The sequence below is a fragment of the Convolutriloba macropyga genome, chromosome 15 (genome assembly GCF_964194025.1).
Source record: "Convolutriloba macropyga chromosome 15, txConMacr16.3, whole genome shotgun sequence".
NCBI classification, from domain to species: domain Eukaryota; kingdom Metazoa; phylum Xenacoelomorpha; order Acoela; family Convolutidae; genus Convolutriloba; species Convolutriloba macropyga.
The window spans coordinates 18,607,199-18,622,620 of NC_134482.1; the positions used below are offsets into that span (position 1 = coordinate 18,607,199).

The window sequence follows — 15,422 nt, forward strand, 5'->3', positions numbered from 1 at the left end:
CTATCCTTATTTTCAACTTTTAATTGAGTAACAAATAACGTCACGCACACAAATTCAACCGCAGAAGGGTAAGATCAGTAACAAAAGTTGCTCCTCGACTTCGTGGCGCATCATGAAATGGTGACACAAAAGGAACGAATAACGCCACGAAAGAGATCAATATAGCCTCACTATCGCTTCGCGGCAATCAAAAAGAAAAGAAGGAAGAAGTACTACAAACATTATTACAAATCACACGGTTGATGCACCAATAATATTTGAATGAGCAGATATGATCATAATGCGCAATTTCAACGAAATCAAATTCATTCTCACAGAAAACGAAAACTTCTTGAGTCGCAAAAAAAACAATTTCAAAAATTTTAAATGCGCATAAAATGAATTTACGCATACCCAGAAAGTTCGGTTCACTGTACACTAACTAAAAAAGCCCCGCGACATAATAATTTTGGGATTGTTCCAGTCAGCTCCGGTAAATTGGGAGGGACGAATTTTTGAAACATAACTGACTAACGTCGGGCGAATTGCTCTCAAACGACCGGCGAGCGGTTGGCTTCGGTAGTACCCAGCTGGGGCTTGGGAATGCTAGCATTAGGGGGTGATCGGGGTGTGTGGTGCGGCGGGGGGGGGGGGCAAACGTGGCGGGGGGGGGGGGGGCAAATGATAGGGGTAGGGTTGCAAAAGCTAAATGCGAGGGGGGTTCAAATCGACAGGTAGAGGAGGTTGGACAATGGGAGTATTGAGAGGGGGGGGGGGGTGTAAGATTAAGAACCGCCCTTCGCATGAGGAGGCATTGAAATTGCCTCCTCAAAACAGTTTCGGTGAATCGCATCCTGTTTATCCCGTTTTTGAGGTCGAAAAGTCAAATGGGTCAAACGAGAAATCGGTCGAGCAAAAAATCGCATAAAAAAGACCAAAAGACTAATATAATTACTACAAACTTCGTGTGAGAGCAATCAATAAAGTCTATCATGACCAAAATAATTGCTTCAATTTTTTTTTCGAGAGAAACACAAGTTCGGTTAAGTACAGCTTGATGATCAGAATGAGAGAAGTCGTGAAGCGAGTGAGTGAGTGTACCTTAGCAGAGTCGAGTACGTTCTCGATGAGGATGATGGCCCTGGCCCTAATGACGAATCGGTTGAAAGGGTCACACAGTGGTTCCAACACACTCGCCAGTCGAGAAGGCTTCACTGTCAAGTCCAGCTCCAACAGGGCCCTGAAACAATAATAAGCCAGCCATTCATCAGTTCAGTTCTTTCCCGCCATTTATGAACTTCAGTTGATCAGGCGTTGTTAAATAGCACCTGAGCGTTTTGAAGAATGCGGTATAATTTGAATTCTCACTAATTGAGGGGGGGGGGGGCGGATTCTTAACAATCCCACATTGAAATTGTTCCGCTGAAACACTTCCATAGTTCTCAGTCACAAATTGCAGAAACCAAGTTGTCAAAATCAACAAAAATTAATTTTTAACCATCAGAGACAATCGCAAATATACGAAAATATACAAATCATGGCTGCCGTTATAATACACAGTCCTAGAATTCAAAAAACTTTTTGTGAGAAATTGATTAAAAAAATCACTGCAAACGTATATACGAATAGCAAACCATCGCATGAATTATTGACAGTCTTTCTACCTAGCATCAAACTCCTCAACAATAATGCCCTCTAAATTTAAGAAGTGATCTCAAAAATGAGTTGCGGGTCTGTGAAGTAGACTAGAATTACTTAGATCACGTGAAACCTAAATCCATAAAACGACAGGAACCAATAAATTAAACGGAACTAAGTCAACTCACAAATTTACAGAGCCAAATATTAATGGTAGCCTTTTATGGCTGGGCTGGCTATTGACGACAATTCAAGTGTTCTCGGAGAACTGACTAATACAGTAAAACCAAAACAGCCGACAGATTTCCAAAACAGCTGTGAAATAGACTAAAGTGGTGTAGCATTTAGAGAGAAAAAGATACACAATTGGAATGTAAATGCTAATTAAAAAACATGAATATCAGATTTCTCATTTTATTTAATTTTTATTATATGAGTTGTTTGTTGACTTCGAAAGCGCTTAGAGTAACCTCAGGTAACCTCATTAGTTTAACGTTGTCTAGAGAGAAGTAAGTCATTTATGATCTAAAAACTCATCTCGCAATTTGACTGAAAATTCACTTCAAATCGGTTTAAATAATGACGTCACCCAAGCCAAAAAAGTAAATAGCGGCATGAAAAGATTTATTATTCTCGCTTATTTACGTGAACAACACTGAACAAGAATTTTACTAATCATTCCCTTTTAAGAGCCCCTTGGATGGCCCGCTAAAGCTTTTCATCTAATACGAATTTCAACCACAAAATTGCTATTTCTATTCTTAGCAAAGGAAGTCTATCAGTGCAGTGAACATGTTTGATGCGACAATCTGGAGCAGAAATTGTTTTCGGATTACATTAGACCTAAAAAGATAGTATCTTTTAGTAACTATTTCTTTTTTCAAGAAATGGTAGTATCTTTTAGTAACCATAATCAAAATAGGCCATATCGTTGATTCAGATTGACAAAAGAGTCAAATAGCTATTAATATACTTTTCAATGAAATTTAATTTTCTTTAAAATTGGAGCTAAGTTATGCACTCAGTCTGATAAAAAGTTATTTCACCACCCACTGAAGAAAAATCCACCACAAGCGAACAGGCTCGTGAATGAAAAGCGATTTCATAAAAAACAGGCCTAATAATTAATGCCCACCAAATTTCGAGAGATTAGGGAAATATTAAGAGAAATTCATAACAAATCGCTGATAGAAATTTCTTATTAATCTCCTTTATGAGTCAAGAGTTTTTCGGACACAATAGAAACTGCAAAAAGTAATAAACAATATACCAAGTCTCAAAATACCAAGTCAAAATCAATTTAGTCTAGCTGGCCTCACGCAGTCAACTGTGACAGATGCATGGTCAAAAATTCAATTCCTAGGGCAAAATCTATCGATACTTTTCCCATAATTTGACCTTCTTTTCCGTTTCTTTCACTCTTTTTAGCAAGGCTATTTTTAGTGTCTTTTTCTGAGCGCATTTATTTGAAATACGATGGAAAATGTTCCTTAATTCTGTGCTACTTACTTTCGTTCACTATAAGGCGCCAAAAATTGTGCGCCTTTCATTCAATTCAACTTGTGATTGGTCGGAATTTTCATTAAAAACGTGAACACGTGATCAGTTCAGGTCACGAGTTTTTCATTTTTTAGCAAAAGAGCCGAAAAACTAACAAGCAGAACAAATAAAATAGAACACAAAACCACTTCTGCTAGAACTTGGAAACATCGTGCGCGAAAACAACGACCTATTTACGATTAATGTCAAATATTGATAATTTTGAATATTTTCTGCAATTAAAACTTAAGTTTAAAGTTTAACTCTTAACTTCAAGGTCTGAGGCAAAACAAAACGGCTCTAAACTACCCTTCTAAAATTTGTTTAATTTGCGCGTTAGACTAAAAAATTCTTTTTAGTCCAAATGAACAGTCTGAAATTCGTCCAATCAAGAAGGTCACGTGACAAAGAGGGAAAAAGGCACCATGCCTTCGATTCACGCATCATGCTATTGTGCGTATACATTACACCCCAACCATACTTCCATATTTTGGTGTGGAAAACTCGAGGAATACAAGCGGCGGCTATGTATTATTCAAACGCTTTTCCATACAATTTCACCAAAGTATGAACGACGCGCTTTCAGCATTACTCTAGCGTGCAAAATATTTATTTTCTATGTTGTACAATCGAGCACAAAAAGAGAAAAAAACTTAGAACGATCATTAAAACGGTGCAAAAATGAAAAGAAAAGAATAGAGTGCTACAATCAATCTACACAAAAGATAATCCAGCATTAAAGAGGAATTCTGTCTGAGCTATGATGGACCTGGCTGAATAGTTAGTGGATTGGTTATTAATTATTAACCAACGAATATTGGGGAAAAAGGAAAAAAGAACAAAACTTGAATGGAATCCTGTGGGGGAATGAAATACCGCACTTGAATTACTAGGGAAAACTTTGAACGGAAATTGCACAGGTATAATTAAGGAAATTCAACAGCGGTTCCAAATTCAGGTTTTACTTCAGGCAAAGTTCGATAGCAGGAGTAATACGCAAAAAGAACGTAAACTGAGAAATAGCTAGCACTCTTAAAATTCTCTAAGGACATGAAAGTACCATTGCTATTGTTTCAATTCGAAATTGCACGACTGAGCATTCCCATATACTTAAAAATTGTAAAATTGTTAAACATAGCTGGCAAATTGCCAGAAAACAGCCGCAAAAGCTTCATAGATCTTTAGTCTCAAAAAGAAGGTAAAAAGACACACTAAGGGCTCAGTCATTACGAAAGTCATTAAGGGCTGAGATGTTAAATTTTGATAAAGAATATGTATAGCTTATTGCTGTTTCTAATAGCTGCTCTTAAATAACCTTCAATTAGAGTGAAAAGCACTCATTTGACCTTATCTCTTTGAATTAAAGCACAGAAAAGTCATTTTCAGAGTGAGGAAGTCATTTTTAAGAGTGAGGTAAGTCACGTGTGACCAAACATTTAATCACGCAAATACACAAAAAACTAGCTCCACTAAGAGCGAAAAATGACGTCATACACTCAACTCAGTTGAAATTGCATGAAAGAATGAACAAAAAGCAGATTTGAAGTGGTTATGACGTCAGATGGTCGTAACAAAAATCTTGACGACGAAATAAATAAAAAACCAAGAGAAGGGCAATAATGGCCTCAGCTATCGCTTCGCGGCTATTAAAAAAGTTATGACGGGTTGAACCTACTTTCTTCTAAAACAAAGCTGGCAGATGGCTAGAAAATTGTCTCGATTGCTTTGTAGATCTGAATTTCCAAAAAGATGCTACTAAGGTAAGGTGCTACTAATAGCTAAGGTAGAAAAACCAGACCAAAAAGAAGATATTTCTATTCTTTTTTAATAATTGCTGAGACGTTAAATTTTGAATTGGAATCTGTATAACTTATAGCTGCTTCTATCAGCTGTTCTCAAACAAACAAACAAACACAGTAACCTTTACCTCCTTGCATTAAAGTAAGAAAAGTCATTTTGATAGCGAGGAAGTCATTAATGAAGGCAATAACATAGCAGGACAAGTCCCGAAAAACAATCCACAAAGAATTGAATGACAAAGAAATTGAAAGAAAGAAATAGTATCAAAAGTTGAGAAACTAAAATATTCAAATAAACTATGGAAAAAACTATCATTGCTAAAACCCTTAAAAGCTTTCACTTTGAAGGCCAAATTTAATCATTTCAATTATACCCATTAAAACACGTACGAGCCTTGAAAGGGGTCTAGTTGCCACTATAGATCTAGCAAACATTTAGAATAAAGATAAGAATATGACAAACGTTAAAAAATGAAATTTTCCAACAATTTTTAGTCTTCGCAACATTAATACGTCCAAACCCAAAATTTTGTCTCTCGAATCTGTCCAGTAGCCCAATTGCAAGGCCCAAAAAAGTTTCATTGGCCCCTAAAGATCGATACTCAGAAAATCTTCAGAAAATTTGAATACAGCCACAAATTTTAATGAAAAAAACTTCACAGGCGCAAAAAGATCAATAGAAAAATTTTGGTAATCAAAATGCTGAAAGCCATCCTAATCTGTCCAGTAACCCATAAAGGCCTAAAAAATATTTCATTGGCCCATCAATATAACCAGAAAATGACAAAAATGTTTGAAAACAGTAGCAAATTTGAAATTTTGCTAATATGGCGATGGTAAAATCTTCACAACCAATTTATTGTCTGCAGAATCTATTCAGCAACCTAATTTCAAGCCCATAGGCCAATAAAGATCGGAAGATTTAAAAATTTTCAGATGATTTGAAAAACTAATTTTACTAAGAAATTGCAAAAATTTGTAATGTTAAAATGTTGAATGCTATTCCATTGTCCCTAGCAACTATGCATTAACATATTGTCAAACCCTTAAGGAGATTACCTGGCTCCCAGCGCTAACAAAAACTGACAAACATTTGCAAAAATTGAGAATAATTGAAAGTTTTATGAAGAAATTGCGAAACTTCGTGAAATCAAAATTGTGAAAACCCTTCCAATGCGGCTGGAAACTATGCAGTAACCTATTGTCTAACCTTAGAGGAAGTTCCCTAGACCTAAGGGCTGGAAAAACGAAAAAAAAACTCGAAAAACTTTACAAAAGTTAGTATAATTTTGCGTGTTAATGTTTGAAGTGCCAAAAGATATAGCTAAAAATGGTCATAAAAAGCAATTATGTCAAGCAAAAGACCTTTAACAACTTTTACAAACGATAAATTAAGACTGGTCAATAAAAAAACTCGAAAAATGACGGGGAAAAAACTACACCGTTTTGGGCTCAAAAAAGGACTTCGAGCTCCACGAACACCAGCTAAGAGCTTCCAATAAAACTGATGCCCATTGAGCTTTACCTGTTTATGCTGTTTTGAAAGCTCAAAGTCATGGAGCAGGGTGTGAAAACATCTTACAAAAAAAAGACAGAGCACCAATACAATCCATTTCTTGGATTGTAAAAAACTCTCTCCATTGCGAGGAGGGAAAACTGACGTCACGCACACAATTTAGTCGAAATTGCGTTAATGAAAGAAAAAGGACATTTGAAATGATCGTGACATCATATGGTCAAAACAAAAATCTTGCAATAAAAAACAGAACATGTCCTGAATAACAATTCACAGAACTAAACAAACTGAAAACAACTCCATCAGCCTCCTTTGAAGAACAACCTCTGGAAAAAAAAACAAATCCTATATCAAAACGTCCACAAAAATAAGCAGATGGGGGCAGGAGTAGGCTTGAGAGGGATGGTCGAGAGGAAACCCCAAATCGCCAGGTGGACGTGGTTGGACTGGGGAGAGTTAGGGGGTGAATGCTTGCGTGCAGGGGGACTAGGGGGGTTACTACAGGGAGAGGTCGAAATTAAGATTAAGAACCTCCCTTCACGCCATAATTATCTCCTCAAAACAGTTTCGGTGAATCGCATACTTAGAGAGGAATAAGCCATTAATGCCCGCCCCAATTTACCTATTTATCACGTTTTTGAGCCCCAAAGGCTTAAAGGGTCAGACGGAAAATCGGGAAGACCACAGGACTAATATAATTGCTACAAATTTCGTTTGAGAGCAATTAACAATTTTAAACTCGGATCATATCAAAAAATATAGATCTAACGAATAACGCCCCGCAAATTGCTTTCAACCAACTAGCGAGCGGTTGGCTTCACCAGTATATAGCGGTCGCTTATGCAGGCTGGCTTTAGCTTAACTGAGAAGTAACTGGGAAGGAGTAGAAAAAGAGGGTGTAATGGGGGGAGGGAGGTGGGCTTGGGGAAGGGATGTTGTGTAGTGATACCTGTACCTGAGTGGATGGGAGTCTTTGGTGGAGGCGGAAGAGGCGGCGGCACTCTTGGATATGGAGCCGTGTATCCTGCGGTAGACTGTGAATGCGGTTGAGAGTGCCAGCAGCAGAAGGGTTGAGTAGGCTACGATGCTAATGAGGGAGAACGAGGCGAAGCACAGCAGCAGAGACAACACTGTCCCGAACACACTACCTGTCCGCTTAGGGGACTCCCAGAAGATGAGCTGCACAACTGGAACACAAACAAAACAACAATCAATCACAACAATATAAACCCAGTGGAACCAACGTTGGTACAATTTGAACGAAAGTCGAGATCTTGATTTTCTTAACTATGAAACATGGAGAAAAATGAAACTTTAGATCTCAATGAGATCTTAAGGAGATACATGTACGTGTTCTGATCAGAAATTTCATCACGATTTGTTCAAGTTCCGCTTTATGGGGGCAAAATGTGTCACAAACTTGCAAATGTACGTCAACTTTCAGCAGCACTATATGCAAATGAGCTTCAATATAACCGTTTGCGTGCTGATGTATATTCCAATGAACTGTCTTTCTCCATAATTCATAAACCTTATAAATTCCTATATTGCTTGTCCTAATAGGAAACAATAATACATCATGAAATTACAAAGCAGTTAATTGCCCGCATACACCAATTTAGACTATCCAACTTACAAATTGAAGCAAAATAAGCCAATGAAGTTCCTTTTAAATGGAATCAAATCCAGTTGTCTAGCTTTTGATAACAGGTTTAAGTTTGCGCTGCCCTGTGGAACAATTTTAAAATTTCTTGATTTAAAAATATTTCAAAATAAAGATAAAAACCTTTTTCAAAAAGAATGTGAGAGGATCCCCGAAAATTTGCATATTGAAAGTTGACTTTGAAAGATTTCAAGCTTATCCACAAATCATAGATAAACAGTAAAAACAGATTATTTATAATTTCTTTACAATCTTTTTTGTTTACGCGTCCACAATTGACTGTTCATTTTGGTTACAAATCCAATGCCAACTGTCATCAGCAATGAGACGGGATGGAACTAAAAAGCACTACAAAAACGAGGTGAAACCACAAAAACGATATTTTTTTTTAAAAAAATAAATCCTGTCAAAGTATTTAAAACAGTAAGATATGATTGGAAGCTATTAAATAGGCTCAAATATGACTAATTAAAAAGCCAAAGAAACCTGTTATTAGTGACACTACAAGACAGAACAACCAAACTAACTACGAAATAAACCACCAATTTTTTGGAATAAGTAGTGTCAATCTGGCATGAAATCTTCACTAAATTCAATTTTGGCTCATTTGACAGCCAAAGAGACAAGTGAGTAATGTGAGTTTAAGTGACAAAACAACGAAAACGAGAAAAAAAGCAAAATCAAAAACACCAATAATACTTCAAGAGAGCAGGTAAGGTCTAAGTCTTAAAAACCATTGTTTGCCTTTTGAGTGGGTGAGATAACTGCAACTATGCATTATTAAATCACCTTTTTATCACTTTTTAAAATCATTCGTGAAGAAAGTCATGACAAATGCAGTGAAAATACAAGTCAAACTGCCACAGCTAAACAAAAATTCGCTCTAAAAAACGGACAATCTGTTGAAACACCGATTTCTCGCTCAACTTTAGCAGTTTGAAACAAATTCACACCTTAAAACTGCTCGCTTTTTTTCTGTTCCTACTACTCCTGCGTGACTAAAATCACCACTCCAATCTGACATCTCACTGACATAAAAGTGGCAACAGATCTTAAAAAAGTCAGCTAAAAAATGTACTTTTGGTCACAAGTAGACAGTAAGTGAATTACTTTCATGAAAACGTTCTTAATTCATCAATCCAAAATATGTGAAATTCGTGGTTTCATTAATAGCACCCATCAACATCTCAACGGCTATTATTTAGGAACCTCTTTTTACAATTCAAATAATTTGAATTGTGAAAAAAGAGCCTAAATAATGCAGAGAAAAAAACAACATAAATTGAGACCAGGCCTGAACTATAATTCAAGGAATTTAAATAGATCACACAAAAAATAGACTTCAAATTGACTAAGAGTGGAGTTTGAAAAACGTTTGCCAAAAAGGATTTAAAAAAGCAATGAAAAAAAAAGTTTTTGAAAACAAACGCGTAAAAAAATCTCAAAATCAAAAAATTTCTTCAAAAACCGTTCTAATGTAATAGGTAAACTTCTTTTGAGAGCAATTAACATTATTAACGTTTAAAAACTGAATTTAAATTAAATTAGAATCGGCCACAATGGCGGAGTTGTTAAAATTTTACGGGTAATCAAACGACGCTCAAAACAAAATTTAACGGCCATGTTATTTGCAGAACATTCCGAAATTAGTTTTAACTCTAGTTATAATAAGTGTATGAACTAATAATAGTTACTTGATTATTCATTAGAGCGAAATGCCCAAAACAGACGAAACAAGCCCACAGACACGCGCCAAACTTTGTTTTGAAACAATAAATAACATGAAAAGGAAATTTAGCCAGGAAATGTTCGGTTGAAAGGCTGCGTTACATGTAAACAGAAATTGAACACCTCCCGAATTGCTGCCGATTAGAACATGGAGTAAAATAAATTAAAAACCAATTCGTCTTCAATTCACTTTACGATTAGAAGCTCACAGATTATCCCTATTGATTTTACATACAACCCTTTTTCCTTTAACCCTAACTTAGAACATGTACTTTTTGTTCACGTTTTAAAAGCAGCTCGCCCGCCGCAAGTTAATTCAGAACAAGACTCGCTTCACTGACTTGATTCAATCTGTTGGCAAAATAAATACATTTCCTTGTTCCTTTTCCTTACTATTGAGCCATGATTTCGTTATCTTAAGGCTCAGCCATTCAAATAACACAGCGACATACGTATTAGTCATGGTCATTAAACTCGACGCTACAAATGTGGTTTATTAGGAGCTGCTCAGTGGAAAAATTGCAAATACGGAAAATAAACAAGTACAAATGTTGGTGCATTATAGCATAGAAGTTAATGCCTGGTTACGTTGACTTTGATTTACATCAAAAATAAAGCAATACAGCACTTTGATATGACTAGCAGTTGCTTTTAAGTCGGTGAATTTGTCTGTTCAGCTATTATGTACTTCAATGCCTAAGAATTCGGCGTTTCCCAGAGACATACACAAAACGGCAATTGTATTACATTTTTTGAAGATAAAAGACGACAAAATTCCCAATTAAAGTGATTTGTTTTTAAGAAAGCCATGGATCATTTTTTGATCTGAGCGCAAAAATGTAGAGAGCAAATTACGAATAGGAAAACTGCAAAAAAATTGGATTTCGCTTCACTTCATGTTGCGGCGCTCTCAAAATTACCGCTCCAAAATCAATCAAACAATGACAGTCGATAAAAACTAGTTAACATAGCCAGCAGACTTTCGAAACTGGCCCCCACGAAGCACCTTGCCCTTTATTATGCTCAAAAACGCAAAAAAAACGACAGCCTATTTTTCTTCAAACTTATTTTTTAAAATTGCAGCTAACAAAATTTTCAGAAAGTAAGCCATAAAATTGCAGATATACCGTCAACTGACAACAGGAATACTCTGCAAACGAACCAAAGGTTCGCTTTATCTCAAAACGTTTAGTGCCTAGAAACTATTGCCAAACTCCGAAGAACTGAAACTAGCGTCGGGCGAATTGCTCTCAAACGACAGGCTGGCTTCGTCAACAGCTAACCACGGTTTAGTGGAGCTAACTTTAGGGGCGTGAGGTAAGGGCAGCGAGGGTGCACCGGGAGGCTGATGAAGTGATAGGGACTGGTGTGTGTGTGCGTGTGAGGGGTGTTGCTGGGGGGTGTTGCTGGTGAGGGGTGTTGCTGGTGAATCGCATACTTGGAGACTAGTGAGCTGAAAGGCTCTGAGATTACTTAATACGCGCTGCGCGCTAAATGTTTATCGTGGTTTTAAGGACGAAAAGTTAAATGGGTCAGACAAAAAATCGGCCAAGCGAAAAATTGCAGGATTAATATAAGACCGACAGGACTAATATAATTGCCTCAAACTTCGTTTACAGCAATTAAAAAACATTTCCTAAACAAAATCTTGAAATGAACTAATGAACTTAAAAAATAGATTGCATTATGGGTCAAGTAAGGCAAAGGGGGACAAGAAAAAATTTCTCAACCTGATAATTGCACCTTGAACAGTACTGACCTTGTGTCCACAATTTTAGTGTGTGAAAGGTATTTTTATGAGTGAAATAAATGAAAATGACTACTATTCGCTTTAAGGTCAAACGGTTGAACAACGTCAATCTGGCGAAAAATTAACTTGAGCAGCAGCTAACTTCCTTCCCATTTATAATATCAACTGCAATGAACTATTCAATTTCAATAACAAAAAAACGAAGGCTAAAAACCAGAAAGCAAAGTCTATATTTTCTTTTGAAAAATCTGACAAATCTCCGTTGAGAAATCGATAAGTTATTCTCAACTTACTGTGGCTTACCATTTATCTTCAATCACTAACTAACAACCTGCGATAGATGAAAAAATAAGAAAGAAAGACAAAGAATGACGAGGGAAAAACGACGACAAATTAAAAGTGCGTAACAATTCTTCACACGTTGCGCTACGTTCCTAGCCCTTCAATTACCGTTGCCAACGGTTTAATATTCAACCTCACACTATACGGAACATCAAACAATAAAAAACGAGGGCAAACCAAGCAAAAACTCTGATTAGAAACAAAAATATTTAAATCAAAATCATTTGAGTATCATAAGGCCGCTCAATCATTTGATTGTTTCCTTCAATCATTCTATTATTTCCTTCTTAAAATTTTGATAAAGCAAACGCTTAAAAGTGCTTAAGTGCAAAATGACAGTCTTAAAGTCTAATAAATAAAACTTCAAAATGGTGAAGCAATACTCACAAACGTGTATTATTGTTAATACAAGTGCCAAAAAACTGCTTTGAAACTGCCGCATGTGAACAAAAATTCTTCTCGCTTAACTAAAAGTTCTCTCGCTCTTACTAAGAAAAATGCATAAACATAAATCACTGTAATTCTCTTCTTTTGTCCTCTGCTTAATAAATTGCATTATAAGCTTGTTTTCACGTGCGACATTGACATTTGCATCCTGTTCCATTGACACTTAACCCTTTAAAAAAACAAGATCAAAATGAGTCCTCTTCAAGTCGCTAAAGCCGATAGCAAACGAATATTCATTTAGCAATAATAGCCTCACTATTGCTTCGCGGCTATTAATTAACACCTCACAACACAATCATTCCGTCTGTACATCTCTCCCAATTTCGTCCATAAAAAGTGACTGATTTTATCCTTACGTTCTAAGAAGCAGCGGTCACATAATCGTGCACAGCCTGCAGGAAATAAAACACCTTCAATTTTATCTCCTTGTGTTTACAATTTTGATCACATTTATCACCCAAATTACGACCCTCAAGTTGTCGCCCAATTACCCGCCCACCTTTTCAATTCACCTCCCAGTTGTACTGTATACCTGCCATTACAACACATAGCCACTCATTCATCTTCTCCTCTAAACCCCATACCCCCCCCCCCCCCACTCTCCTCTTCTCTATTCATTTCAAACTTCAACCCCCTCCCTCTCTTCTTTCAGAGACGAGGTTATTCTGGCTGGCTCCATTATGCAATATAGCATATCGCATTTCCCAAGAGAGTGGGAAAAGAGGGAAAAGGGCCGAAGAGCGGTAAAATTTATCACTGGGAAACGAAGCACTAAGAGGATATGGAGTTAGAACGTATAGAGGTTATTTCAATCCTATCTTTTCTCAACCTTATACTGCTCACATTGCGAATATTTTGGAAGCAAAAAAGAACAATAAATAGGAATAATTTTGTCGTCCCTCATATCCTACAAAGAATCAATAACAGTAGAAAAAACGATAACCAAATTTGACCACGTTAATATTGAAAAGTTAGCTTATGTTCAACTTTGGTTTAAGGAGTTGAGTTGTACAACATAAAATGAAGCTGTTAAAAAGGAAACTACAGCTATAAAGTCAAAAAAATGCTACAATTAAACAAAAAAAAAACAATAACCAAAACAGAACCGGCAAATTGTCGAAAAGCTGCCGTTGAGGCGCTTGACGTACATCGAGATTGAAACAAAAAAAAAGAGATAAAAAATGATATACCTTACGAAGCTTCAAAAAGTGTTCCACAATTCGACGTGCAGTTCAGTTAATTTTAAAGCTATGCTTAATTCAGCTTCTAAACTGAAAGTTATTAAGCTTAATAATAATGTCAGCTATCAAACGCTCTAATGAACTTTGATAACCTAATGTACTATGACTTAATGACCAGACGTTATCGGTTTATCCCGTTTCTTTTGACTTTGCTCTTTTGACTTTGAACGTAGTCACTACCTTGCGTAATTCAATGCGTGAAAGAATTTAAAATCCATCCGGTTGAAACAGTGAGTGAGGTTACGAGTCAAAAGAGAAAATCGTGACTTCTAAAACCAAAAACGTGACTTTGAACGTAGTCACTACCTTGAGTATTTCAATGCGGGAAAGAATTTAAAATCCATTCAGTTGAAACAGTGAGTGAGGTTACGAGTCAAAAGAGAAAATCGTGACTTCTAAAACCAAAAACGTGACTTTGAACGTAGTTACTACCTTGAGTAATTCAATGCGGGAAAGAATTTAAAATCCATTCAGTTGAAACAGTGAGTGAGGTTACGAGTCAAAGAGAAAATCGTGACTTGCAAAACCAAAAACGTGATCAACAGGTAAAGCAAAATAAAAACATAGCAGGACAAGTTCTGACAAAATTCATAGAGTTTTCATTGACTAAACAAAAAAACTTGACTTAGAAGGCACAATGAATGGATTGGGAAAGCCAATTTGAAAAAACCTGATTGAAAAATTGAAGAAAAAAACATACAACAAAGTAAAATTGCCACATGTGAACAAAAAAATCACAATCGAAAAAGCGAAATTCCGTTCAAAACGCGTTTTTTACTCTGCTTTGAAATTTTGAAATTGGCGTAAGAAATCACGCTGCAAAATCACTTGATTTTTCGTTCCACTTCCTGTTCAAGGGTGACCAAAATAATCATTTCAATTTGACTTATTGACAGCGTTCCAATGAAATTTAAATTCTATTGTAAAAAGGAAAGCACCTAAATATTAGCCAGAATAACAAGAGGCTGACGGCTGCTTTTAAAAACGAGAGAACTCGAATTCCCCTTATTTGAGAAGTGTTCATATTAACTGCTTTGACATTTTGATTGCAGAAAAGAGTATTTATATTGAGGAAAAACCAATAATATTTAGCTACGTTTGCTCCTACAAAGAACAACGATTCCCCGCCTCAATCTTACTGTTCAATGAAGGGTTCAACTTAAAACCTGCAAATAAGCTACGATACAAAATTTACCACAATGTACACCAAATTTATTCAGTTTTCAGGCAACAATCCAAAACTTGGAGGGAAGCTCTATAAGACTAAAAGGTAATGGGGGGTCCAGCGATGGGGACAGGGATTTGGCCATGCGATTAGGCGAGGGGTTCAAGCAAAAAATTGCATAAAAAAGACCAACAGGTCTAATATAATTGCTAAACTTCGTTTGAGAGCAATTAATTAGACGATTATAACGCACCCGACGAGCTTAATAGTATGATATTAATGAAACGTTCTTACCACACTTCATTGCGCTTTACTTATTGTAGCAGTGAGTCTAAGTTTTTAGAGTAAGGCAAACAAGCAACAGAAGTTGTCTCAGATTTCAGTAAGTTTGAACACGCAAATTTGTGAAAACATCAAAATCATTCACGGCTGACGGTGGAATGGGATAGAGGCAACATATTAGATGAATTATGTACTCACATTCAGGGCTGCATCCGCTGAACCAATCCCGAGGACCTGAAACAAAAAACTATCAATTTGTAAATTATCTCGATTCAATATGATTATGCTTAACGCTTATTCTGTTTATTTTCATTATAGGGTAAAGTATTGGTT

At 36.4% G+C, this 15,422-nt stretch overlaps 3 protein-coding genes across 4 annotated transcripts in view; all 3 read right to left on the reverse strand.

Moving 5' to 3' along the window:
- LOC142354324 (uncharacterized) overlaps positions 1 to 15,422 on the reverse strand; it is a 498,674-nt gene that overhangs the window by 304,341 nt on the left and 178,911 nt on the right. The window lies entirely within an intron of this gene.
- Positions 1 to 15,422, reverse strand: part of LOC142354323 (nicotinamidase-like) — a 496,312-nt gene that overhangs the window by 301,985 nt on the left and 178,905 nt on the right. The gene's annotated exons all lie outside the window — the stretch shown is intronic.
- Positions 1 to 15,422, reverse strand: part of LOC142354572 (reticulon-1-A-like) — a 36,105-nt gene that overhangs the window by 14,317 nt on the left and 6,366 nt on the right. For both annotated transcript variants that reach the window (XM_075406898.1, XM_075406899.1), the window contains exons 2-4: positions 15,288 to 15,323; positions 7,427 to 7,658; positions 1,081 to 1,219 (exon numbers count right to left, since the gene is read on the reverse strand). In XM_075406898.1, the coding sequence (XP_075263013.1) occupies positions 1,081 to 1,219; positions 7,427 to 7,658; positions 15,288 to 15,323 (407 nt within the window). The remainder of the gene's footprint in view (positions 1 to 1,080; positions 1,220 to 7,426; positions 7,659 to 15,287; positions 15,324 to 15,422) is intronic.